Source organism: Barbatula barbatula (assembly GCF_947034865.1).
Source record: "Barbatula barbatula genome assembly, chromosome: 16".
In the NCBI taxonomy this organism is placed as follows: domain Eukaryota; kingdom Metazoa; phylum Chordata; class Actinopteri; order Cypriniformes; family Nemacheilidae; genus Barbatula; species Barbatula barbatula.
Window position 1 is genome coordinate 19,582,667 of NC_136779.1, and position 25,558 is coordinate 19,608,224.

General features: G+C 38.2%; 3 protein-coding genes across 3 annotated transcripts; 2 read left to right on the forward strand and 1 right to left on the reverse strand.

The window, feature by feature from the left end:
* Nucleotides 1-2,150: 2,150 nt before the first annotated feature.
* On the forward strand, nucleotides 2,151-8,825 carry mto1 (mitochondrial tRNA translation optimization 1). Its single transcript, XM_079477025.1, has 13 exons — nucleotides 2,151-2,259; nucleotides 2,651-2,849; nucleotides 2,930-3,129; nucleotides 3,260-3,377; nucleotides 3,448-3,746; nucleotides 4,134-4,246; nucleotides 5,436-5,626; nucleotides 5,910-6,040; nucleotides 6,220-6,424; nucleotides 6,531-6,702; nucleotides 6,831-6,940; nucleotides 7,123-7,280; nucleotides 8,259-8,825. Exons 2-13 carry the CDS (start codon nucleotides 2,660-2,662, stop codon nucleotides 8,379-8,381), a joined length of 2,010 nt encoding a protein of 669 aa, XP_079333151.1. The 5' UTR covers nucleotides 2,151-2,259; nucleotides 2,651-2,659; the 3' UTR covers nucleotides 8,382-8,825.
* LOC306906153 (tectonic-3-like) lies at nucleotides 7,731-16,978 on the reverse strand (the record flags this gene model as incomplete). The annotated part of the gene is made up of 18 exons (XM_079477294.1): nucleotides 7,731-8,563; nucleotides 8,653-8,688; nucleotides 8,829-8,963; nucleotides 11,781-11,928; nucleotides 12,425-12,528; nucleotides 12,682-12,789; nucleotides 12,871-12,990; nucleotides 13,083-13,157; nucleotides 13,499-13,537; nucleotides 13,762-13,874; nucleotides 13,953-14,061; nucleotides 14,471-14,589; nucleotides 14,848-14,948; nucleotides 15,030-15,144; nucleotides 15,353-15,595; nucleotides 15,785-16,085; nucleotides 16,340-16,380; nucleotides 16,954-16,978. 18 exons carry the CDS (start codon nucleotides 16,976-16,978, stop codon nucleotides 8,546-8,548), a joined length of 1,950 nt encoding a protein of 649 aa, XP_079333420.1. The 3' UTR covers nucleotides 7,731-8,545.
* A 1,333-nt stretch (nucleotides 16,979-18,311) lies between these two features.
* Nucleotides 18,312-23,218, forward strand: sult1st6 (sulfotransferase family 1, cytosolic sulfotransferase 6). The gene is made up of 7 exons (XM_079477026.1): nucleotides 18,312-18,908; nucleotides 20,088-20,216; nucleotides 20,367-20,464; nucleotides 21,268-21,394; nucleotides 21,851-21,945; nucleotides 22,037-22,217; nucleotides 22,833-23,218. Exons 1-7 carry the CDS (start codon nucleotides 18,725-18,727, stop codon nucleotides 22,943-22,945), a joined length of 927 nt encoding a protein of 308 aa, XP_079333152.1. The 5' UTR covers nucleotides 18,312-18,724; the 3' UTR covers nucleotides 22,946-23,218.
* Nucleotides 23,219-25,558: the final 2,340 nt, after the last annotated feature.

Below are 25,558 nucleotides of genomic sequence, written 5' to 3' on the forward strand. Positions count from 1 at the left end.
TAAGCTAAACAATTTTAGATTTTTCAGTTCGATTTTATTTATATAGCGATTTTCACAATGTGCATTGTTCCAAAGCAGCTTTACAGGAGAAAATAAGAAAAACTGTAAAACACAAAAAATGTAAAACACAGCACAGTACACAGTGTTTATAGAAAAGCTAAATTACACTGGTAAATAAAATCTTATAAATGCAGTCTCCCCGTGGTTCATTAGGCATATTTTGCATTAAGTGAATGATTAAAAGAAGTGTCTTTAATCTAAATTTAAATTGGGCGAGTGTGTCTGATCTTCGAATAGTGTCGGGGAGGCTATTCCAGAGTTTTATCAGTTGTGTGTTCTTTAACGCGGTATAACTACAAATGATTGAGGACAAAGTTTGGGATTTCTCTTTGAAGTGTTAGTTTTGGCAATGATGCCACATTGCCACATATTTCAAGATTTGAGGAAGCAGCGAGGTTGATACAGATGGCCAATCGTTTGCTGGACCCTACGGATGCATGTACCTCTTTGCCCTTAAACATCACCCTTCTACCACAGGGACAGAAAGATGCAGAACGTTACTCACACCTGTCTCTTGCCCTTCAAAGCCTCACACAACATCAGTTACTACAACCTTATAAATTTCCAATTACACAACAACCAATTTCCTCTACCCCATCTTCTCTTTCCAGTGTGACAAATCCTCTTACTTAACTCTGTTCACATCAGTTCAGCATCCTTTTCAGGCATTTCACCCAGCATCACTTCTACAAACTGCCACATATCACCGTTCTGCAAGTGGACTGAATTTGAGTGCTGGGTCAACCCTTAGCCAAAGATACCAAAGATCACGTCAGAGGCTGGGCCCTATCCCATGGAAGCATGATTTTTACTGTATGGCAAGTCCAGCAGCCAATACACTACCACTATCTCTTCAATGGTCTTGGAAAAAAAGAAGATTTGAAGACATAAATGGATCCTACACAGATTTCAAGAAAAAACATTAGAAAGGTTAGACCCTATATCACTAAGCATGCGGCACAACTCCTTGTCCAGGCCCTGGTTATCTCAAGGTTGGACTTCTGCAATGCTATCCTTGATGGTCTTCCTGCAAAGGCTATCAAACCACTGCAGCTGGTTAAAAACGCAGCAGCACGCCTCGTCTTCCGACAGCCCAAAAGGGCTCATGTGACACCCCTTTTCATCTCTCTCCACTGGCTACCGGTTGAAGCCCGTATCAGATTCAAGTCACTGAAGCTTGTCTACAGGACCATCACTGGATCTGCACTGGCATACCTACACACCCTCCTACACCCCACCAAGATGTCTGTTGTTGTAGTTATACTATGTTTAGTCATTTTTTCAAGATACAAGGATTTTTGCAAACAATTTTTGTATGTATTTTATGAGATAGAAGCTGGATTAAGTTATATGCATTATACAACTCATTATGATTCTATTTCAATTTTAGCTAAACATAAGAAAATTATACTGAATATACAATAATTTATTCTTTTAAATACAGTTAATTAAAATCAAGAAATTTGGTTTAAAAAATGCAGCATTATAATTTTCAAAATATTTATTTCTTCTGTATTCTGCTATTACAGTAAATTCAATTACAGTAATGTGGCTGGAGAATCTAAATAAACTGGCTGGCAACCCTGCTGTCAGTAACTTAGTAAAGGTTAAATGATTTTCTTACAGTGTATACTGTTGCTTCACTTCAAATAAACACAAACATTTCATTTGTGTGTTGCGTTTGTTCATTTCCTTCGGATTCCTGAATTAGTAATGCCTGGTTGAAATTTGTTTCAAATTCAGTTTGATTCAATATCAATTTATTTGTATATATAAAGTAGGTTCTTAGAGTACATACTGATTAGAAATGTAATGTCATATTTAAGTTTTCCATTATTGAACAATATATGTATAAACATTATGTGTCATCACATCTGTGCAAGCTCTGTACGGACACATCTTCCGCTGGTGTGGACCAGTAACCACCCTGTGAACACCCGATAACTCATAGAAGAGATACATATCACAGCGTAAGTAATTATAAATGAAATGAAATGTTTGAAAATAAATACAATATTTGCCTGAGAAACATTTAAATGATTACGACAGCCTTGTTGTAATAATATTACGGTACAAAAGTGACGTCTATTAGAGTTCTTACGGTAATTTGTTGCTGCAACATGGCAGCGCGCAGTGTTTGTTAGTGTGTTTAGTGTGACCTCAATGAATAAACTCATTTATATAGGATAGATCGTACCTGTGAGTATCAGTTCTTTTATATAACTTAGAATTACATTATATAGTGACTCGTCGGGTGTCATGATAACAAATGATCACTATAGCGTAACGTTACATTTTGACTTCACTCTTGTACAATATATAGGCTGCCTGCATTTTGAATCACTTCGTTGGTGCACAAACTACAAACTATTGTATTTATGTTAGTTAGTTCCGAGAAAAGTATATTAAGCAATTCATGTCAAAGTTATTCAATGCATGTACTATATATGTTTGATGTCTACCTACAAGTTTATTGGAAAGGAAACCACATAGCCACCGTGTTTCTTTTGGGTTAAATTGATAGAAAGTCTTGATTAAGATCGTTTTAAAACGACATGGTGAAACCTCATTTTTTTAATCTGTTTATCAGTCAACACACATGTTGGTAAGAAGACTGCACGTTCTCCACAAGGCTTTGTGCACCTGCTCCATTCAGGTTGCTGATGTCCACACTCAACATTATGATGTCATTGTGGTGGGTGGGGGTCATGCTGGGACCGAAGCCGCCGCTGCAGCCAGCAGGGTTGGTGCGAACACCCTGCTTATCACGCAGAAAATCCAAACTATAGGTAATTCCAAAATACTCATTGTAACCCTAATGAGATATTAGTCATGCAACCTCTAAATGCGTTTTTTGTGAGGCGTGCAGGGGCGCTTTCATGTAACCCATCTCTGGGAGGTGTGGGAAAAGGTCATCTGGTCAAGGAGATCGATGCTTTGGATGGTTTGATGGGACGAGCGGGCGACTGGGCTGGGATTCATTTCTCTATTCTAAACCGCAGTAAGGGGCCCGCAGTGTGGGGCCCCAGAGCCCAGCTCGACCGTGGACACTATAGAGACTTCATACAGGTTCGTTCTCTCTGTATTTCTAATTTAATGCAGCAAAAAGCCACTCAAGGGTGTCCATTACCACAGTTAAGACCCTCCACTTTGTGTTAAACCGTTTACGGTAACACCACGTCTAATTTTTGTCTTACAGTCCGAGCTTTTATCTACAGAGAGACTGACCATCTTAGAGGGGTCAGTGGAGGATCTCCTAGTGTCTGCAGCTGACCCAGATAAACCAGGAAGACATAAAGTGTACGGAATACGTTTAGGTGAGAAACAAACTTGCCTATTGAATAATGTGCTGTTGTGACTCATGTGATTGTAAGTTTACTCTGACAGCTCATGGAGGAGGTGAAATCCATTCCCCCTCGGTGGTTATGACCACTGGTACCTTCCTGTCTGGTTCTCTCTTCATGGGTCCAAATTCATCTCCAGGGGGCCGAATGGGTGACCCCCCTTCCTGTGTGGGCCTGTCTTATAGTCTAAAAGAGATTTTAGGGTTGAAGGTTGGACGACTAAGGACTGGTACTCCTCCCAGAATCATCAAGGAGACTATTGACTTCTCCTGTACTGAAATTCGCTTACCTGATGAAAAGCCCACTCCGTTCAGCTTCATTAACACGCACATATACTGTAAGGTAAAGATAGAAATCATACAAACAATACTAAACGTAATGACATGCTACTGTATGCATGCACTGCGCTCCATCTTCTAATTATGTGTGATTCATATTCGCCTGTCATTCTTAGATCTTTCCTTCAGTAAAACCATCTATATGTCATATAACAAGAAAAACGGCATGCAGTGGGATTTTACACTTCTCCTGATTTGCAGGAAAATTATGATCCAAGCTGTGATGAGAAAGATAAAAAGACCCCTTTTGATTCAGTTTTGTCAGAATACATAATAGAATGTCACCAATATTTACTAGTTAACAGTACTAGTACTACTTAATGCCTACATTTACCAGCAGTGGATACCATAAATAAAACGTTGATCTCTCGTTTGTTCATTTTTCTTGTAGCCTGAGGAACAGCTTCCATGTTATTTAACGTACACAACCCCTGGGGTAGAGAGAGTGGTGAATGAAAGCGTGCATGTCAACTCCCACATCCATCAAGACACCAAAGGACCCAGGTAATGCAAGGACAATGTTAGCATACAAACGTCATCTTAAAGGGATAGTCACCCGAAAATGAATCATGAATTACTGTTTGGTTGAACGTGAATGTTAGCAACTGACATTTCGGGGGCACCATTGACTACCATAGTAGAAATAATTATTGGATTTTTTTTGTTCTTTTGAACAGAAAAATATTTCGAAGAATTTAGGGAAACAACCTACCATTTTAATGGTTATCAATGGTGTCCCAGAAATCGCAGTTGCTAACAATCTTCCAAACATATTTCTTTGTGTCCAACAAAATAAATACACTAATTCAGCTTTGGAACAACTTGAGGTTGGGTAATTCATGACAGAGATTTTCATTTTTGGGTGAAGTATCCCTTTAACTGCTTAGTGGCCCTTCTCAAAAGATGTGTTATTACATTTAAATGCAGTTGTCAATAACAAACTGTGATGGAATTAAAGGAAGAATATCTCACCCAAAAATGAAACTTCTGTCATCATTTACTCGCCTTCGAGTTGTTCCAAATCTGTATACATTTCTTTCTGATTAACAAAGAGAAAGTTATTTGGAAGAATGCTTATAACCACACAGATTTTGCTTCCCATTGATTCCCATCGTAGGAAAAAATTGTTTTTGTTGTTGTTGTTGAACACAAAAGAAGAATAATGTAGGACAGCAAACCGATCTGGGGCACTTTTGACTGCCATTTGTATTTTTTGTTCTATTGTAGTCAATGGCGGGCTGGTAATAAGCATTCTTCCAAATATCTTTCTCTGTGTTCATCATAACAAAGAAATGTATACAGATTTGGAAAAACTCGAAGGCGAGTAAATTGTGTCAGAATTGTCAGTTTTGGGGTGAAGTATCCCTTTAAAACAAACATTTTTAGATTTTTTTTCATTTTAAAGCTCTATATGCAATAAAATGGCATTTTCATTGTCCTAAGTCTTGGAGCATCCTTGTTTCATGCAATTCTTATTTTAGCCAGTGTGTGCGGGTGCGCCTTTTTTATATGCTTATAGGTTATATGCTATGTACAGTTTTTGCTGTATCCACCAACACCGAACACAAATACCTGCTGCCGTGTTATGTGCGTTTTAGGATGTACCATAAATGGTTCATTAAGTCATTATCATCTATGCAGACGCGAGTATGAGATGTTCAGGTGGTATCCAACAATTGGATGTGTCCTGTAGGTACTGCCCATCCATTGAGTCAAAAGTGTTACGGTTTCCCGGAAGACTGCACCAGGTATGGCTTGAACCAGAAGGCTGGACTTCTGACCTCATGTACCCTCAGGGTTTGTCCATGACGATGCCCCCTGACAAGCAGCTCTGCCTCATCAGAGAGATCCCCGGTCTACAGAAAGCCCAGATTCACACTCCAGGTACTGTACACTTTTATATTGCATAGCCAGACTGTACCGGACACGAAGCCATATAGACAATATTTAGCATTTATGTGCTATATATGAGCCAGCACTTTTTCCCGATTATTCCAGTGGAACTGCACTTTCCAAGTTGGGTGAAGCCGTCTTTGAAGTGAAGCCGAAAGCATATTTTTGTGTACACACACATCATGCATTATCCATCTGATGCTAAAGAGATCATGCATTTGCAGAAGAATGTGTATTTGTGAATGTACTGGTAAAACCTGTTGTTTCGCTTCAGGTTATGGGGTGCAGTATGATTTTGTCTGTCCGACACAACTCTATCCGTGGCTCCAGGTAAAGAGCACTCAAGGTCTCTTCCTGGCTGGACAGATTAATGGCACGACAGGCTATGAGGAGGCAGCAGCACAGGTAAACCACACTGCACCCATCCAAAAGGCAAGATATGAAACCATGTACAGTCATGTGAAAATGTGTTGGAGATGTAAGGTAATGGTAGGGGAAGCACTGGATGGGTCTTTCGTCTTAAATTGAGTTAACATGCGTGCTTTCTGACCCCATAACTGATTCTGTTCTGCTTTCTGCTATAGGGTCTATGGGCTGGGGTAAACGCAGGCAGGACTTCTCTTTCCAAAGTTCCACTGTCTCTGTCACGCACTCAGAGCTATATCGGGGTACTGATCGATGATCTAGTTGGACGTGGAGTGACTGAACCATACCGCATGTTCACGAGCCGGTCAGAGTTCAGAACATCGCTTAGACCAGACAACGCCGACATGCGACTTACTCCCAAAGGTACTTGAACGTGCATGGAATGTAAATCATTTACATACACAATTGTGTCACCAACACTCATTACGTTACATACATGATGAACACTTCAAGCTAATTTGTTTCTCAGGTTTTGAGGAGATCGGGTGTGTGTCTAAGCAACGTTACAATGAAGCTCTTCGAGTTAAGAAATGTCTGAACGAGGCCATGTCTGCCCTGCGGTCTATCTCACTGTCTGCTACTCGCTGGAGAAATAAACTGCAACATGTCAACATCAGCGAGACTAAGAGCACCATTCTAAAGTATGCGTTCATCACATTTATACATGCCACTTGTATACGTTACATCTTAATGTTTATATTTTAGAGAAACTTTGACAGAAGATAGTTCTAAAGATAATAAAATACTGCAATTTCCTTTTTTTGTTCAGCGGAGAGGAGATGTTGCAGTATAAAGATGTTTCCTTCCAGACGTTAGCATCTGCCTTTCCAGAGCATCTTGCACCATATCTAGAGTTTTCAGAGAGAATCAAAGTCGAAGGTAATATATTCCAGAACATTACTCCTGTGCGTCAATGAAGCTCTTAACATTATCTTACATCATTTGGATGAGTGCTAAGATACAAAGTTAGTGCCAAAACATGACGTTTGTATTTCTTTTTAATGAATACAGTACCTGATGGCGAAATGTGTAATGATCATGTGGTTGTGTGCTCTCTGCAGCTTTATACTATCCTCACTGTGAGAAACAGAGGAGAGACATTGAGAGAATGCAGGCAGAGGAGAGTTTATATTTGCCCCAGAACATTGATTATCTGAATCTCCCCGTGTCTCTGTCCAAGGAGGTCCGAGAGATTCTGGATAGTGCTAGACCAAATACAGTAAGACATTTAATATGTTCAAAGTGTTGGATGTTTGTAATGTTTTTTTTTTATTCAGACGAGATAAACAAATTGGAAATTGGGGTGTATACAGTGACTACCGTACACAAATAACTGACCAAACGCAATATTTTTACATGTATATATAAAATATACTTAATTATATCTTACAAATATAATCTCTTATATAATTAACAATGAATATTATATTAATATTCATTGTTAGTTTTTCTACATTTTTGCCCTACATCATAGGATACATTTAGACATGTATTTGTTAACTGTGTGTTTTAGTCAGTGTAATCTGCTTTTTAGGGTTTATTCAAGGAGTGGTAAAGTTAATTTTCATCCAACAATAAAAATAAGAAGTAATTATGGAAAAAAGTGAATCTGTGGCCAGAAGTATGATGTTGTAAAATATAGTGATCACAATTCACCATTTTCTTTTTTGCTTTACTCAAGTTTTCGGTAAAAAATATATTCCATACAATAATACAAACACAAAAAAATGACAAATAACACAGTTTGCACGTCACTACTTCTAAAATCTTTTCTCAGTTACATGAGCAATTATATTTAAATGATCTGCCACCTAGAGTAGATAGAAGACCAATAGTTAGACCATCCATCAGTTTGTTTGGTAGTTTTTTATTGCAACCAATTTTTCAAAACGACAAACACTAAGATACCAGAAACATACAAAATACTGTACTAATGCTCGTAATTCGTCTCTCCAGCGATCCAATGTGTAGTCTTGCATTATTGCTCTCTGAACATTAGAGCCTTCCTCTTAGTTTGCCTTTCTCTTTGAACAAAAATAGATAAGAGACACGTAAACACATCCACCAGGTCCATGGCCTTTACCAAATAATGTTTGCATAAATATTAACTTGGTAGTGTTACCTTAAGTACATATCACAAAACAAAACTGTTCTTAAGACCCTGTAGTGAATTGTTATGCTTTTGTTATGTTTTTAGCTGGGAGCGGCTTCCCGTCTGCCAGGGATCACCCCAGCAGCCATTGTTCATCTACTCCACTATGTGCGAAGAGAAAAAAACAGGAATCATGGGACCGGAAAAGACCTCAGCTGTTTCGGATAAAACTTTGATGGGAAGAGCTGGTTTCTTCAGCAAGAGCCAAAGTCTGCTGATATGTTGTTACAGTGTCATTTCTGTGATTTGAGCTGCGCCAAGTGAAACTGAAATAATGACACTTTTAAATAGTGTCCGACATGATTTCATCGTTGCCTGAGTTTTATTCTTGATCAAATTCTCCAGCTCCTCTGGAGAAAAAAGAAAATGGAAACTTCCATTCAGTCTTGGGTTGCCCTCGCGGGGCTTCTGGGTAAATGGTGGTATCCGTGAATATTACCTCAGCAGTCACAGTTATAGAAGAAAGAAGAGGACACTGTGGACAAGAGGAAAATGTTACAATATCAGTTTTACATTTAAAACATATGTAGCTCTTTTGAATGAATCACTGGTGAACCTCAAATTATTTGTGTCAGTGTTTGATTTTGTATATTAAAACATTTTTAAATCCTTTACCTTCAGTCTCTGACATCTAAAGATGAATTTAGCCCCAAGGATGTGATTCTGTGGCAGGGCCCTGAGTCCCCTCTGAGCCCAGAGCACCCGCACTGATAAAGCGACGGGCAGTATACAGCCAGTCTCACACACCTCCTATGTAAATATGAAGCAGATAGAATACACCACCACAATATAGATGAGTGGAGTAGGATGAGTCCGAAATGGACACAAACAATTTGAAACTGTTTAAAAACAGCGTAGACCAACATAAGATCTACACGTATTCTTGTTTAAAGCAAAGATTCAGGTGTTTATCACAAATGTGTTCATTTTAATCACACAGGGCAATTTTTTATAGTTTTAAAGGGGTAGTTCCCCCCCAAAAGAATGTTTACTCACCATCATGTTATTCCACAACTAAATATATGACTTTGTTCTGATGAACACAGCGAAAGAAATTTGAGAGTATGTTAGCAATTTTGATTTCTGAAACATCATTGACTACAATAGTAGGAAAAATAAATGGAAGTCAAAGGTGTTCCAGAACTGTTTCTTTTCCTACATTCTTCGAAACATCTTCTTTTGTGTTCAACAGAACAAAGAAATATTCGATGTTTTTTATTATGATGGTGGATGATGTCCCAAAACTGAAAATTTCTAACAATGTTTGTTGAAAACAAAAAGATATTTAGAATAAAGGAATTTATACATCCCTTTAATGGCTCTTATTTTCACAAAATTTGGACTATTCATTTGGACAATAGTAACAGTGGACTATTCAGATTTCCCATTATTAGCTGGTGAAATTTGATTAGTCACTGGCAGCCATGTATTTTATGTATCTACATCAGGGCTCTTCAATAGGCGGCCCGCGGGCCACATCCGGCCCACAAATGATTTTTTTTGGCCCGCTTGATGCACTAAAAGTGTATTCAGTTTCATTTGGGTTGGCATGACATCACCGCACGAAAACACACGAAGCACTCTGATCTCACATAGCTCTCGCGGTACTCCATCAGCCAATCACAATGCTGGCGCGAAAATGCAAACGGCGCAGGTTCATTGACAGCTATAGTGACAAGGGTTGACAGCGAAATCATGGCGATTGTAAAAAAGAGAAAGGTAGACACAGAATATTTAAAAGAATGGACTTAACAGTTTTGTTTTATTTTGCCTGACCACCACAATGCAAAGCCAACGTGTTTATTATGCACAAGACCGTGGCGGTCTGCAAGAATGATAACTTGAAACGGCATTTCGGGGCATTGCGCAGAAATTTCAAATGCAGTTATCCGGAACATTCTGAAAGCCTGTAACCGCAGCATTCTTACGTGTGGCTTGGAACCTGGCAAAGGCCAAAAAACCGTTCACTGACGCCGAATTAATTAAAACCTGTGCAACTGACATGGTGGATAAACTTCTAAATCACGACGCGAAAATAAAGAAAATGGTAACGGAGCAGGTTCCATTATCTGATTGCACAGCAACAAGAAGAGTGGAGCCATTGGCGGGTGAGTGCCTGTCTAATCTGTTATAAGACATAAAGAAAGCAGAAGCCATATCACTCGCAATAGACTCGTCTCGCGAACTAACCGACATTGCACAGCGGTGTTTGTCCGATTTTTTTTATGGGAAGGATTTCCGCGAAGAGCTGCTTTGTTTGCTGCCGATGCATGGCCGCACAACCGGTGAAATACTTTTTAATGAACTAACGGAGTTCTTTAAAAATAATGAATTAGATTTGAGCAAAGTTGTTTCTGTCATTACTGACGGGGCTCCCTCAATGGTTGGACATCAAAAAGGCCTGATAAGCACTAGCTTCATAAATCGGTGTTGAAAAATGAAAGAGACGATGGATGCAGTCACGAGGCTGGTAAACTTTATTCGCGAGAGCTCGAGTCTGAGCTCGTGTGCTGAAGAGAGTTTGTGAATATAATGTTACTGTTTTATCAAAACTGAGGAAATAGAACTAATAAAAAACATATTTATATTGTGATTTTTTTTTAAAACAAATAAACAACTGTAAAAAAAAATAATAATAATGACAATAATAATAATAATAGCAGAACAAACATTGTAGTTATCCAATTATAGTCGGTGGCCCTTGACTTGCTATTGTTAGTAGAATTTGGCCCTTGGTGAAAACTAATTGAGGAACCCTGATCTACATCAATCTTATGATATTAAGGATTTTCTGTTGTAGCACCCCCTATGGGAGAAATAGTGGACTTAACTAATTTGTGAAAGTGGCCACATCCATAGATAAAATTCATATATATTATTTTGTTGAAAACATTACACACATTCAACAGCTGAAGGCATTCTAATACTGGAGCAATTGGCTATTGTTGTTTACGAATGCTTCCACTGTAGACTAGAGCTGCGTGCGAAATTGCATTCGATAAGTACCTACCTATCGACATTGAAACAGTGCGTTCTATATAGTATGAATACAATTTGAACATTCTGCATCCGCCATGTTTTATTGTAATGTGACCCATATGCTCTTTGACGTATTAACAACCTATACATAGGCGTTGATAAAAAACAATTTATTCATGACAAATGAATATAGCTGTGCTTAAATTTGAAAAAGGGGCATCGGCCTTAAAGTTTTACACTATTTTTATATTTGATTAACATACTCAGCTCCCGTGGCATCATGGGATAGAGTAATGTTCCTCCAATGCACACTCGCTAATCTTGGTGGAAGCAGTAGACCAACCGGTCATTTCTGGTCTACTGTTTTTTGCACACTGAGGTTTCAAACATCATTCATGATACTTAATTTCACTACATAGTATGGAAGTAGGCGATTTCGAACGAAGGGTAGGTCTAGGTTCACATCGTTTTGCATTTTAAGTTATGATTCTAAATTTGTTACATTTAGGGGACAACTTTTATATTGTCAGGAAACATTTGCTTTTACTCATTAACATAATACGGCCACTGAAGAGTAAAAAAACTCACTGAAGCTGTTGTCGGGCAGTCCTCGAAGATGACTTTACTCCTCTCGGTCTCATTGCCTGTTGTCATACTGATCAGCTCTGGCACTGCGTTTGCTGTTAAAACCTCTATCAGTTCAGTCCGCAACACACCACACTCACTGGCCGAAGACCTGTGATTCATTAGTTAACATATAGCAATAATTATGTTGTAGCTTTTCTTATGTATATTTAAAGGTCCAGTATATGATGTAAATGTATAACACTTCAACCCCTCCCTTTCAAAGCACTAAGTCGGCTGACACAGGACTAAGATGTAAGTTTCTTTGCGGAAGGAGTTAACGTATTTACGAAACATGGTCTGTATAGCATTGGCCGTTTAGGGCTACTGTAGAAACAACAAGGCTAATTCCATGTAAGGGGACCCCCGGTTTATATAGATAGAAATAGCTCATTCTAAAGTAATACAAAAGCATTGCTTCATTACACAAGGTTGATGCTTTATACACCTTTGTAGACACAGTTATGTATATTATATTGCATTTCTGTCAATAGATCCTCCAAAAACTATACACTGGACCATTAAGTACTATGTTGTCCTACAGTGGTAAAAAGCTAATAATCCCTGTGCAAAACTACCAGTAGATCCTGTTTTCGTAGAAATAATACCTGAAGGTGCATCCAGTGATGATGTTTTGTGTGAAAAGAACAGGGGGTCGATTAAGAAGCCTTGCTGTACACCCTCCATTCTCCGATGACCCCAATACTGTCAACTTCCACAGACGTCAAGGAATTGATGCAGTGATCACAGAAATGTCCTATGAGCTAAATAAACGATTAAACTGAAGCATTTCACAGCCCTGTCATATAAAACGTATCAAAGTTCTCCATTTCAGAGTAATTGCGGAGTGCAATGTGAAGGATACAGGTTGTGCCTTTTCACCAAACCAACCAATCACTGGAGATCCAGGTTTCAGTCCATCTGGACCTGACAGAGATGTGGGTGTAGCCACGAGGGGAGTTGATGTCACCAACTGCAACATGAACAACACACTACTTTAACTGCTTCAAGGCCGCTGCTGTACACCCAAAATCACATTTAGAAAGAAGATTACCTGAAATGTAATGGCATGATTTTGCAGTAACTGTGCGTTTATATTTGTGTTAATTATTTTTGCATTCAATGTAATCTTGACAATCTCTCCTTTGCCAGTGTACTCAATCCCATATTCCACCTGTGGGTTCGAATAAAATCCATGAATGTGCTCATATACGCACGCGCTGGCTATATATTCAGAAGTGCATCCTCACAAATTGCTGCACTTACCTCTGACACCGCATTTAAACATGAGCCATTGTGTACACGAGGCACTGGCCAGTCACGGACAGTGGAAACTGGAATCTGGGACAGTGGGAAGAACATTTACATGTGCTCCGAAATATGAACACGTTACTACAGTTAATAAACATAAACATAATTTACATCAATTATAAGACATTTTCATCTGATGTGATCAAGCAATATTCAAACTGGTTTTCAAAAAATAGCTTCAGTATCTGTAGTATCACACTATTACTTTCCAAAAGTAGGTATGAATAGCAAAGAAGAAAACTAGACTTGAATTGAACAAAGATTTGTTCATATGGATCTGGTCATGTATATGAGATGCATTGATAGTTGTTTCTTCAACAATGAAATGGTCTCTGTACATGGTTATACATTTTTGATGTACTGTAACTTACTAACAGCTCTGGCCTGTCCTCCACTTGGGCCTCAGGAACCTGAAGTACGACACCAAAAACAGCCCTTAATGCTTTAAAATAAACATTACATTAGCATTACATTTCAGTCGCATGCACAATTGTGGGTTATTTCCCTTCAGACCAAATAAGACACAAGTAACTTACTATCTCGTTTACTAGTAAATTGCAATTGCATTAACAAGCCATTCTCAATCCAATCCAAGCTGTCAGAGCCCCTTTGCCTACTGTATTTATAGTCTTACCCTCAGTAGGCTAAATCCTGTGTAGTAAGTGCGAGCACTTAAACCGCCGTCCTCCACACAAGAGCGTGTTGTCACCGTGCGAGAGCAGGACAAAGAACTAGAACGCAAAAACCCTAACAAGCTGTTATCAGAACACAATTCTTTTACAATTTTCACGTTTATAAAACAGAGACACAATGTCTTAACCATACTTGCTGGATTGCGGTTGACGCAAGCAAATGAAGCTGGGCCTGGGGATGCCTGTCTAAAAGTGCTCACTATGGACGTGCTGTTGAAATATGTCAGAATAATGTCATCAACCTGCAATGAAGACGGAAGTTAAGATGCTGCACTAAAAATACATGTAGTAGTAATACAGTGCAAATACAGGTATATACAAATAAATGTAAAAATTTAGCTGGTAATCGATTTTCTTTGATTGTTTAGCAATTCAGATTAGGCCCGGAAAACACCAAGCCGACAGTCGACTATTGGGCAGTTTTTTGAGCATCGTCCGACTTAATTTGGGCGTTGGGTCAAGTGGCTGGTTTTCACATATACTCAGCCGATTCGGATTCAGGTCATTTGATTTACAGAGTAAAGATCTCAGGCAATGTTGATCGATGGGGCGTGGCTTAGTGTTTCACGTCAATGTCCAGGCCGACCTTTAAGCCAACCCTTTAAGTCTCAGTGCTAGCAAACCTCTTGATGCCACATGAACACAGTTTACCTTGTAAAAGTTGGTTTTCCGACTGTTGAAGGCTGTAGGCTCTCTCTGTAAAAGTGGATAAACGTAACTGGACTGAAAGAAAGCAGGGGAAGTCTGAACATCAGACTGGTTTTCAAAATCTATAGAAACAAAGACAACGCATATGTAAACAACATTATTCGTGCATTTAAGTAGAACTTTGCAATGCTTTTATCGTTGAGAAACAAATGGGATTCTGATAATACGAATTCTGGACCAGCGCAAACAAAGGAACCAGGATATAAATAAAGCTTAAGTAAGGCTATTTTCAACTTCATGTTCACATTCAGTGCGTATAGAAAATTCACAGATCTTATTCTGAACATGAGGTGTTAGAAAAGAGTTGCAAAATGATTTACCGCTTTCTTTCTGAACACAAAAGAGGTCTCCGGAGAGTGTAACCAGCATTGGATTGATATTGGCCTGAAACATCATCCAGCTTTCAAGACAAATGCCAGACCTTTGTGTGAAAAACCGCTATGAGTATACAATCACGTTTTTTCAACACATTTGATGCCATTGAGGTCATTATTATCATCACCCGGTGCTCTGCTGGCAGCCAATGAACGCAGAGGCGGGGTTTATGAGGCCACAGTCCATTACATCACAACAGCACCCGATATCACAAAAATCAGGTGTGACATCACATGCGCAATCTGTAGGAGAGAACGCACAAAAATAACATTAAGGAATCATCTACTCAGTGATGAGGATTAGTTAAAGTGGTTATTTTAAAGTCGTATACATTTTTAAATAGATTTGAAAACTTGGAAATACACTTTATGACCAAACATATATGGACGCCTTCAGACTATCACAACAACTTTGTCGTGACATTGTAACACACAACACATTTCGACTCACCCGATGGGTTTGTTATGGTGGCAGTAGTGGCCTGAACAGTAATGACATCATTGGATGTGGCGTTGGGATTTGGAGTTGCAGATGAGTTGGACTGATTCCAAGAGTCTGATTCACTGGTCACTGCTGCTGATGACTGGTTAGTGGTTATAGGTGGGGTGTCAGTGGAGGGGTGTTTGATCAGATCAGTACTCGGTGTACTCTGATCAGTAAGATTCTGTGTTGTGTTCTTGATAAATTGAGTCACTGGAGAAAAGGAAAAACAAAGAATCAAAACTCAGAATCTGCATTGAAGATGTGGGCAGATAGCGGAAGGTTGCAGATTTGAACCTTAGCAATGATACGTTTTGTGTTTAATATCGGAATAAATCACACTGGTGCTAAAAAGAATGTTTAGAAAAGTCCTCGTACAGGAGTGAGACACCGTCTACGAACCTGTTGGATGAGTGGTCTGATTTGTGATGGATTCAGTGTTCTCAGCAGCAGTAGCATCTGTGAACGTGACGTTCGCGTCAGCACTCGCACGTGAAACCGGCAGATTTGTTTCCGCCCTGAAATGATCACTGGTTGCTAACGGTGACTGGTCAGTGCTTGCTAACGGTGACTGGTCAGTGGTTGCTAACGGTGACTGGTCAGTGGCTGTAGGTGGGTTATCCGTGACATTAATCGGGTGTTCGCTTAAATCGGTGCTCAGTGAAGTCTGGGCAGTGAAATACGGCGTGCTCTGAGATGTTACCTGTGGGAAAGGAAACTTGTAAAGAATTAAAATGCAAAAGCAAACACGAGTCGTCATTTCGTTTTCGACATAAATCGTTTTCGGGTGTGATTAGCGATTCGCTCGTCATCGGAAATACTCTTAAAAGCTGGTATCATGTCGCGTGAATTTAAAACTCCATAATGAATCGATTTTTATACAGTATATAACTGCAAACACCAAAGACTTGACAAATGAATGTGAGCGTCCGAGTCCGTCGTTAAGGAAACACAAACCTGTGGACTTCCGGTTTTCTCCACCAGCGCGAGGGGCTCTCCTACCGTAATATGCGAGAAAAATGCGAAACTTGTTTATATATTTTTGGACGTTTTCACAAGAAAATAAAAGCACAGAAAATAAAATCTGCCAAACATAGGACTTCATAGATGGTATGATTAAAATCCACAATCGAACTTGTCTGTGTCCGTTCATTCAAATATTTATTTTGTGGACATCCTTATCTGTAAACAAAAAAAGCGCTTTGCAGAATTTGATCAAGTTGTGTTTACGTATCAACCTTTAACGTCAAAACTGTAAATGCAGTGAAAACACAGCCCAAGGACAAGATGATATTTAAAGTACTAGTAAACGCAAAAAGTAAAAAATGTGTCATCATTTACTCACCCTGAGATTGTTCCTAACATGTAGGCCTATACATTTCTTTGTTTCGCTGAGCACATGTACTTGTGCTATCTTTTATTATTAAATATAGTTTTATTTATTTAACACTGCACATAGGAATTTATAGTCCGTCTGATATTTGACCTGTGTTTTGACTTGCATAACCTTATATGTTTTGCTAAGTCAATGTTTTCTTGTACAGCTGCGTTGTAACAATGAAAATTGTGACTTGACTTGACTATCTGGGTTATCATACTGACCCAAGAGGACGGGCTAAACTGAAGAATAAAAAAACGTAGAATTTCAAAACAATTTTGAATGCTTAGCTTTTTATACATGAGTTAGAAACATTGTAAAAGAACCCCAGCATGAATTTTGTATACAACATATCAAGTGTGTCACATCATGAGACTTCAAAGTGACTTGGAACTTGCCCTGTAGTTTTAATACGTCGTATTCTGATTATTAAATATTCTTGTGCTTCAAATATGTGAAACTGACACAGGCTGCTAAGTATTATTAGTATCAACAGTGATGGTAGAATTTTCTCTTGAAGTGACAAGGGTTAAAAATTACTTTAGGGTGTCTATAAATACCCCTAAAGCGCCATTCCCAAGCCCAATTTGAGATATCACAAAGCCACGAGAAACCTCTAAATCCATTCTTTTTTCAAAGATAATGTCTCAACTATAAATACTATTCATGCCTTTTATACAGAACCAAACAATAAAAAACAATGCAGGAAGTGTTCAAATGAATACGTGTTATATAGCTGTCTGTACATTTACCAACTGTTTATGTTTAAAAAGCATACAAAAGAAATCAAGGCGTTAACAATTCCGCTTATTTTTGTGTAACATCACCTTAACCACTTGACAAAATGTATCCGACTTGAAATATGCTAATTCAGTGTTTTAAATGCATAAACCAGAATGTTTTGTTGTTTTATTGACTCTTTTTAATATTCTTAAAAGACCGGATGTCTCATGATTTCTTATGGGGATAATTACAGGGACGTTGAATTGTTGTGATATTTCCTGAGTCCAGTTTCTGCTTATCTCATACAGCTCCAGTACAATATGAACCTATGCCTGACAAGGGACTGTCTGTAAGAGGGCACTTTTGATTTGTTCATGTGTGGGTTAATATTAAACAGAAATGACATCTTATCATAGGCTTATTTCACAGTAGCAACATTTGTAACATTACAGCAGTACACAAGGCTACATGGAAATGACAGCAACTATTTATAAATGTGTAATTTGCTAAAACAGAAATAGCTAATGTTTTATAATTCATTTCAATTGTGCTTGTAGTCCCTAGACTGTTTTATCAATATTTTTTTATTAATTGTCAGTGGCTTAGTGTTGGTTTTGGTGCGGCAAAGACAAAAATGTACTTTACAAGCATCATTTTACATAAATGTATATTATGTGCTAAAACGCTGTATTGTATTGATATATATATTGTTAGTCGTAGTGTAATCTTCTCCTCTAACTCTTTTCCAATTAGTGTTTTGAAAAGGAAATTCCATAAATGTTTCTGTTTAAAAGAACACTTGCCCCAGAAGTTAAGATAATATCACATGAAGTTTGGAATTTTGCCAAGGCTGTCCATGAGTTATATAAGCTTGCACGGGAACTTATTGAACAGAGTAACGCAGAAAGATAAAAGATCAGTAAAAAGAGCTCTACGGAACAGTAAACTGACAGCAATTTACAGTGGCTGGCTAAACAACAGCTTACTTAAGGAGTGGACGAAGACAGAGAAGTGCAAAAGGGTTAAAGTGTAGTTTAAAGGGTGCTAGGGTTCAACTGAAAAAAAAACACTGCAAGGAGCAGAAAAACAGAGACGGCGCACAAGGGTAAAATAGAAGAATAACATCCTTCAAGACATAGAGGAAGATTCCACGAAAAGGGAGGAGGAAAACCTGGAATAATTACAGAACCAGCAGGGCTGCCAGAGGATAGTAGGAATTTCCAGAAGACGTTTGTGTGGTCATGGAAGAGAAACCCATGAGCTATGGAGAATCCATAAGGAGGGCTGGTGATGCTCTTAAACGCTTTCCTCTGATAGACGTTCAGGGTGTTCCTCTCATGAGCCTGATTGCAGAAAACTGGAAATCAATTTCTGAATTCTCTCCGGACCCATCGGACCTGCTTATTGCTACCTACCCTAAAGCAGGTACAATACAGAAAACTATTGCTTAACCATGTTGAAGTCAAGCCATTTTGATGTGCGCAAATTACAAAATACACAATGTAATGAACTGTTATATTTTGCATTTCCTTTTAATGTTTTAAAACCAATGTTTTAGCCATTTTGAATCATCTGCTATCCAATGCATCTGATTTTCTCCATAATACAGTTATGCCCTTTTGGCCCCAACTGGCTTAGTTAGTCTTAGAATAAAGATTTCACTTGTGACGTTTTGGAAGTTGGAAGAGGTTATCGAGAACCTTCATTTGATATATATAAAATGTTCCTGTCGCTCAGGTAAGAGTGTGGCGCTACCAACGCCAAGCTCGTGGGTTCGATCCCAGGGGATTGCAAATACTTAGCAACAAATGTATAGGATAATACAATGTAAGTCGCTTTGGATTAATGCGTCTGCCAAATGCGTGAATGTAAAATATATGTCCATTTCACCCAATATGTCACTCATGTTCCTCTGGTTCGCACCCCTCGAACAACCCTTTATTCATATTTATATTTTACTCTTCAATTAAAAAGACTTCACATATGTGTATTCATCCATTTTGCTATTATTATACAAGCTGTACAGGAGAAAATAAGAAGAACCGAAAAACTGAAAATGTAAAAAAGTACAGTGCACAGTGTTTGTAGAATAAGCAAGATCATTCAAATAAAGCAATATTGACGTAATTTACTGAACCTTTAAGCTATTTTTATATATCAGCAGTCTCCCCGTGAGCAAGCAAACACGGCCCTGTGGTGAGGAACCCAAACTCCAATGATAAATAAATGGAGAAAAATAACCTCTGGGTTCTCAGTCGGGGGGCAAGGTCCCCTTTGACGTGTCACAACTGCACTCAGTGACTTTGATTAAAAGTTACTGAGTAAATGTTTTGGTCTGTGGAATAAACTGAACTGAACAAGATTATTGTCTATAATGTATCTCATCTGAAACTTCAGGTTTCATGCTCACTGAATGGCACAGCTGTTGAAGTGGGAATTCAGAAGGGAGTCTTTAGCGGTGCCTTTCAACTGCACAAAAACGCAGTTTGGAACACATTGCTGACATATGCGCAGACCGATTGCCTGAATTTTTTAAATAATAAATCACCAAGGACCCTCAAAAAAACGATTAGTTTGATTACAAAGGATTGTTTGTTTGTTCAGGTACAACCTGGATTCAGGAGATAGTGGATCTTCTCCTGCACAATGGAGATGCTGAGATGTGCAAGAGAGCACCCACAGCGGTCCGTATCCCATTCTTAGAAATCTGCTCTCCTCCACCTATTCCATCAGGTACAGGACACAAACACACAATCACATGAGTCGTGGTATCCTTACTCTTTATTATGAATATGACTTCTGTCGTGTGTGTGATCTCTCAATTAATCTATGTATGTATATAATTTACATCTTGAGGTCGTTGTTGATTTATGCTGCATACAGGACTTGACTTACTTAAGCAAATGGATCCTCCAAGAGTCATCAAGACTCACCTGCCCATTCAACTAGTGCCACAGTATTTCTGGGAAAATAAATGCAAGGTAAGAGATCCATTTGGATAACTGTGCTGATCCGTTCAACGTAAAAGCTTATTGGGGTTTGTGATATTCGTCCCTAAAACATACAAATGTGATGTTTATTTAATCTGTTAAAAACACACAAACTGCCTCTGGCCATGGTGTAATGCAGGGATGACATATTTTTGTAGGCCAACCCGGAAGTTAGCGCCACACTGGGTCCCTCGATCGAAAGCCTGTCCCCCTGACTTTTGGAAGATCGCAAAAAAGAAGCTCTATGATAAACAAATATTTAAGGTGTTCACACGTTTTGTCTATCAAGATAATATTTACAAATGAACACAACATTTGTTACCTTTGAAGCCTAAATACAATGGGCAAAGTAAGATGCTAACATGAGGTTAGACAGGCTGCACTACGGTCGCAACCTTTTAAAACTTTACTAAAAATGTGTTCCCTGGTAAGTAAATCAATCCTCATCTATGTTTTTAGAGATCAGTGTCCATGTTGCATTATTTATGAGATCCATACTGTAGGTCTAATCCCGATGACATCTAACGTCCTGCCAAAGGACTTGTTAGCAACTGCCATTTTTAGACACAAAAAAGCTTTAAAATATCACCAGGGGATTATAACTGGTGGTGTGCTTTTTGCCTACTTCAGGCGATTTACCAGAAACCCACACAAAAAACCCAAAGACTGTGGAACAGTGAAACCGGAAGTGCCAAAATGCTAACTCTCTTCTGGCGTTTACATACAAAAATACATAATCTCTGAGGCAATCTATAGAGGTCCTCAAATAAAAAGAACCACACTTACCTTTTCAGGTTATCTATGTGGCCCGAAACGCTAAGGACAATGCTGTAAGCTACTTTCACTTTGATCGTATGAACTTAACCCAGCCAGAGCCAGGACCTTGGGATGGATATGTTGACAAGTTCATGAAGGGGAAATGTGAGATAAAGCTACATATTCATTTGCTTACTAAATATTTTTTATTATATTCACTGTTTTGCATAATGCTGTATTTATATTACCAACACAGTGGAAATGTTGTTTTGTAACATATTCCTGATGAAGAAACAATAGAAATCCAATAGAAACCATCACATAAATTTGAGTATTCCATACCATTAGCTTTTCCGATAATGGAAACCATTACAAAATTATTTTGTAATTATTCAAATATGATTCATCTGCCAGATAACACCTCACCAATATAATCCATCACATTCCAGTAGACTTCATTAGTTTCTATTAAAACCAATACAATTCCCTTTATAAATATTAAATCCATAAAATTTGGAAAGCTTTAGGCAGGACTTTATTGTACTTTAGCAGGAATGTGAAATTGAATCATTTACCAAGAATCTTTACTTGCTGTGTTTTGGTGTTCCAATGTTGATATAGTGGGATGGGGCTCTTGGTATGATCATGTAAAAGGTTACTGGAGGGAACGAAAAGAAAGCAACATTCTCTACATCTTCTTCGAGGACATGAAAGAGGTAGTTTTGTCATGCTAATGTCTCATACTATGTTTTAGTCATTTAAATCGTCCCACCACGAGGATTCGTTTCTTTTTCATGTTCCACCAAGAATCCTCATAAGGAAATCAAGAGAATCATGCGCTACATGGACCGCTCAGTTCCTGATGATGTCATAGAGAGGATTGTACAGCTGACATCTTTCAATGTCATGAAGGACAATCCAATGGCGAACTACTCATATATCCCAAAGCCTGTGTTTGATCAATCCATATCTGTCTTCATGAGAAAAGGTTAAGTACAATTACTGTTCCTTGTCATTCAATATTTTTACTTGTTTAAAGGGTGAGGCACACATAATGTGATGCTCGTGATGCGTAAATGCTTCGGATGCTCTACCTTGTAAAAGCCAATCATGTCTTATTTAGTGCTGACTGTATCTTTCAATGTCATGTCAAAGTCTTCCATTTGCAGGTTGTTTTATAAACCTTTCCAATGTTAATCGATGTGTATCTAAAACAACGTATTTGAGCTCTTCAAAAACATGCATCTTGATGTTAGCAGTTTATTCATTATCATTGTTTTTTGCCCTTTTATTTACCCGTTTACTAAAGAGACAGAGAGAGAGAGAGCAGAACCAAGATCCTACACTCAAACTCGTGTCACCCAAAATGTCAGCACACAGTCAACTGGTGCCAACAAGAATTATTTACCTGAAAAGCGTTGCAATATATATAGAGAAAATATTCACTTTTTTTAGACCAAATGGCTTGTTCATGAGCCTCTAATGTGCAGCACAAATCAAGTCTGAAATGAGCTTTGTCTGATTTAAATGTGAGCCAAAGTCCATAGTATATAAACTACAGGTTATAAATGATACAAATAAAAATGACTGTTTGTTTACACAGGGGAAGTCGGTGACTGGGTCAACCATTTCACTCCAGCTCAATCCCAGATGTTTGATGAAGACTATGCAAAACAGATGAAAGATGTGGATATTCCGTTCCGCTTTAGCATTTGAGTCTTTGTTTTATGCTTTCGTAATCTGTATGTAAAATAATTGGTGTAGCTAGTAACATGTAAGTGTGTCAAAGATTACCATATGCAATTTTTATCAGAGTATGAAACACAGAAAGATTTCAACCAACACCCTGAAACACATCACAAGTTCTCTTAAATTCTTATTCTGTTAGTGGCTTTTTTGATTTATGCTTTTTTATAACAGGGAATTGTTTTTGTTTAATGCATTTAAATAAATGTCGAATTACAAACAATAAATAACGTATTCAAACTTTGTCAAGTTTTCCATTTTTGTTTCTGTTAAACTCCTAGTTATTTTATTTTTCTTCGTTCTTCCTTTATCTAATTTGTTTCCATATTTACCAATCCCCACCGACACGTTTTTTTAGCTGCTATTCTTTTTTTAAAGCTTATGTTTGTTTTAATGTATACTTATACTGTTTCAGTGTAGTTTTGGGATGTCAGTTAGTACTGCTGTACTAACCGGTGCATCTCTTCATTTACTTTACCAGAAGCAGGTGATACAGAGGAAAAAACATAAAACATTTCATAGTGAATTAATTCAGGGTACTTAGCTACTAGCAGTATCAGAAATAAATTTATTTAAGCGAGTTAAACTAAATATGTGATCTGGCATTCATAAAAAAACATTGACAGATATAATTGCATAGGCCTAGTGCATATTCCTAAAGTCAGATTTGAAGTGCAACCACAAATATACAGATCTACAACCTCTTAAATCTATCACTGCACCTTTTAATTATCGAGCCTTGACTTTTGCTCAGATTTCTTTCGTGATAAACCTGTTGCAAAACTGTGTGCACTTGAAGCTTCAAAAGTGTGAGAAAGACAGACGTTTGATGACGTCAACCAGCCACACCACCCCCTAATGGTCATTTATTTACAGTGCATGAATGGGGGGAAATCTCCCTGCATGGGGACCAGACCCCATATTTTGGCTGAGCCCCTAACTTTCACACCATCTCGTTCTACCCTGTGTCTTCCAATAAACAGCTTTTTTGATGGAATGCTGTACGAAGATCTTGAGATCTATCAACACTGGAACTAATGCTTAAACAGTTTACCGTTTACCCTTACGGGAATCAACCCATGAGACAAATAATTGGTTACTGTTACTTTGTTTTAAAAAGGGCAACGGATGAAAAGTGAAACATGCAAACATGATCTGCTGAAAACGATCCCTGTCAATGTTTTAAAGGTGCAGTGTGTCATTTTTGGGATGATCTATTTATAGAAATGCAATATAATATACATAGCCATGTATTCCGAGGTGTATAAAGAGCTTACACAATAAAGCGTTATGTTTTTATAACCTTAGAATAACCTATTTCTATAGCCACTCTAAAAATTGCTGGGTTATTTCTGTAAACACATTTTTGTGTTAATTGAGCTGGGTCAAAATGTTGGGTTGTTTGAGGCACTGTAAACACACAGTTGGGTTGCACACGCTGGGTCAAATGGACTGTAGGGGTTATTTCACCACTTAACCGCATGGGTTGGGTATTTTGACCCAAACGGTTTAATCATTTTTCCTCATCATTGAACTTTCTGGATTCTACACTCGTCTCGTAGCTAGACGGCCACGCACGTGGTAAATCAATTGTGGTAAAAGCACACAGATTTAACAGTTGAATGCAATATTTAACCTGTCGCTGTGCAGAGTTAGCGTTTTTGTGTGTGTGTGTGTGTGTGTTACTTAAAACATTTAACGTTTCGTCCCTTACTTTAATGCCTCATAGAAAAAACTAACCTTAGGTCAAAGGAAAGTTCAGTTACTGTGTGTATACTGTATGGCTTGTATTGTTTAGTCAGAATTTGACCATTTCATACTAAATTAAATGTAATGGTTTCAGGGTAGGGGGATTTCGTAGATTTTTTTGATTCATTCGAATTTGGGCTTTTCACGATTTTATTATAATTTATTTATTGATAAATCTCGATTTTTATTAAAAACGTTAGCAAACATTATCAGTCATGTTGACAGTAAATGACGGAATTAAGTGAGGAAAGTAACCAGACCGCATGATGGCGCACGTAATTAACCACTCGTGTATAAGTCGCAACTGGGGAAAATGGCTGATGCTGCACTCGCGTCTCAGAGAAAACAGTAAGTGGTGTGGTGTCTCTTCCCTATTGCTGCATCATACCACTTGTCAGTGTGGATGCATTTTTAACTTTCTTTTAACTTGATTGCGTTGTAAGAATGCGTTTTATGCGCAAGACTTTCATGTTATATTTAAGAAGTTAACATAGGCCAGCGGTTGTTACTCGAAGTCCTCGCGATTTGTTCAATCCGATCTTAATTACTCTGCAAAGTGAACATCACTGAATATTCTGCCATGCTGTAAGAGCTTATGTAAGATTCAAAAGGCATTAAGTGCACAAGACGTAAGAAAATCTTATGATTACGGTTAAATAACCACTTGCATCTATGTAGTAAAGGAATGGAGAAATTTTCACAGGAAAAAAAGTTGTAATTTGTCGCTTTGATTATGAGATGAGTCTCTCAGTTTTCGGCGTATTTTTCTCATGGTTTAGATGCTAAAGGGGAGAGTGCTTTCAAAGCCCTGCCCATTTTGCTTCCCCCTTCAAT

What these genes read in the sequence shown, in the direction of transcription:
- mto1 (XM_079477025.1), top strand. Translation starts at nt 2,660, where the DNA reads ATGTTGGTAAGAAGACTGCACGTTCTCCACAAGGCTTTGTGCACCTGC. An exon ending in GCAGAAAATCCAAACTATAG is followed by an intron (nt 2,850 to 2,929) that starts GTAATTCCAAAA and finishes TGAGGCGTGCAG; the next exon opens with GGGCGCTTTCATGTAACCCA. An exon ending in ATAGTGCTAGACCAAATACA is followed by an intron (nt 7,281 to 8,258) that starts GTAAGACATTTA and finishes TTATGTTTTTAG; the next exon opens with CTGGGAGCGGCTTCCCGTCT.
- sult1st6 (XM_079477026.1), top strand. Translation starts at nt 18,725, where the DNA reads ATGGAAGAGAAACCCATGAGCTATGGAGAATCCATAAGGAGGGCTGGT. An exon ending in TCCTCCACCTATTCCATCAG is followed by an intron (nt 20,217 to 20,366) that starts GTACAGGACACA and finishes TGCTGCATACAG; the next exon opens with GACTTGACTTACTTAAGCAA. An exon ending in CAAGTTCATGAAGGGGAAAT is followed by an intron (nt 21,395 to 21,850) that starts GTGAGATAAAGC and finishes ATGTTGATATAG; the next exon opens with TGGGATGGGGCTCTTGGTAT.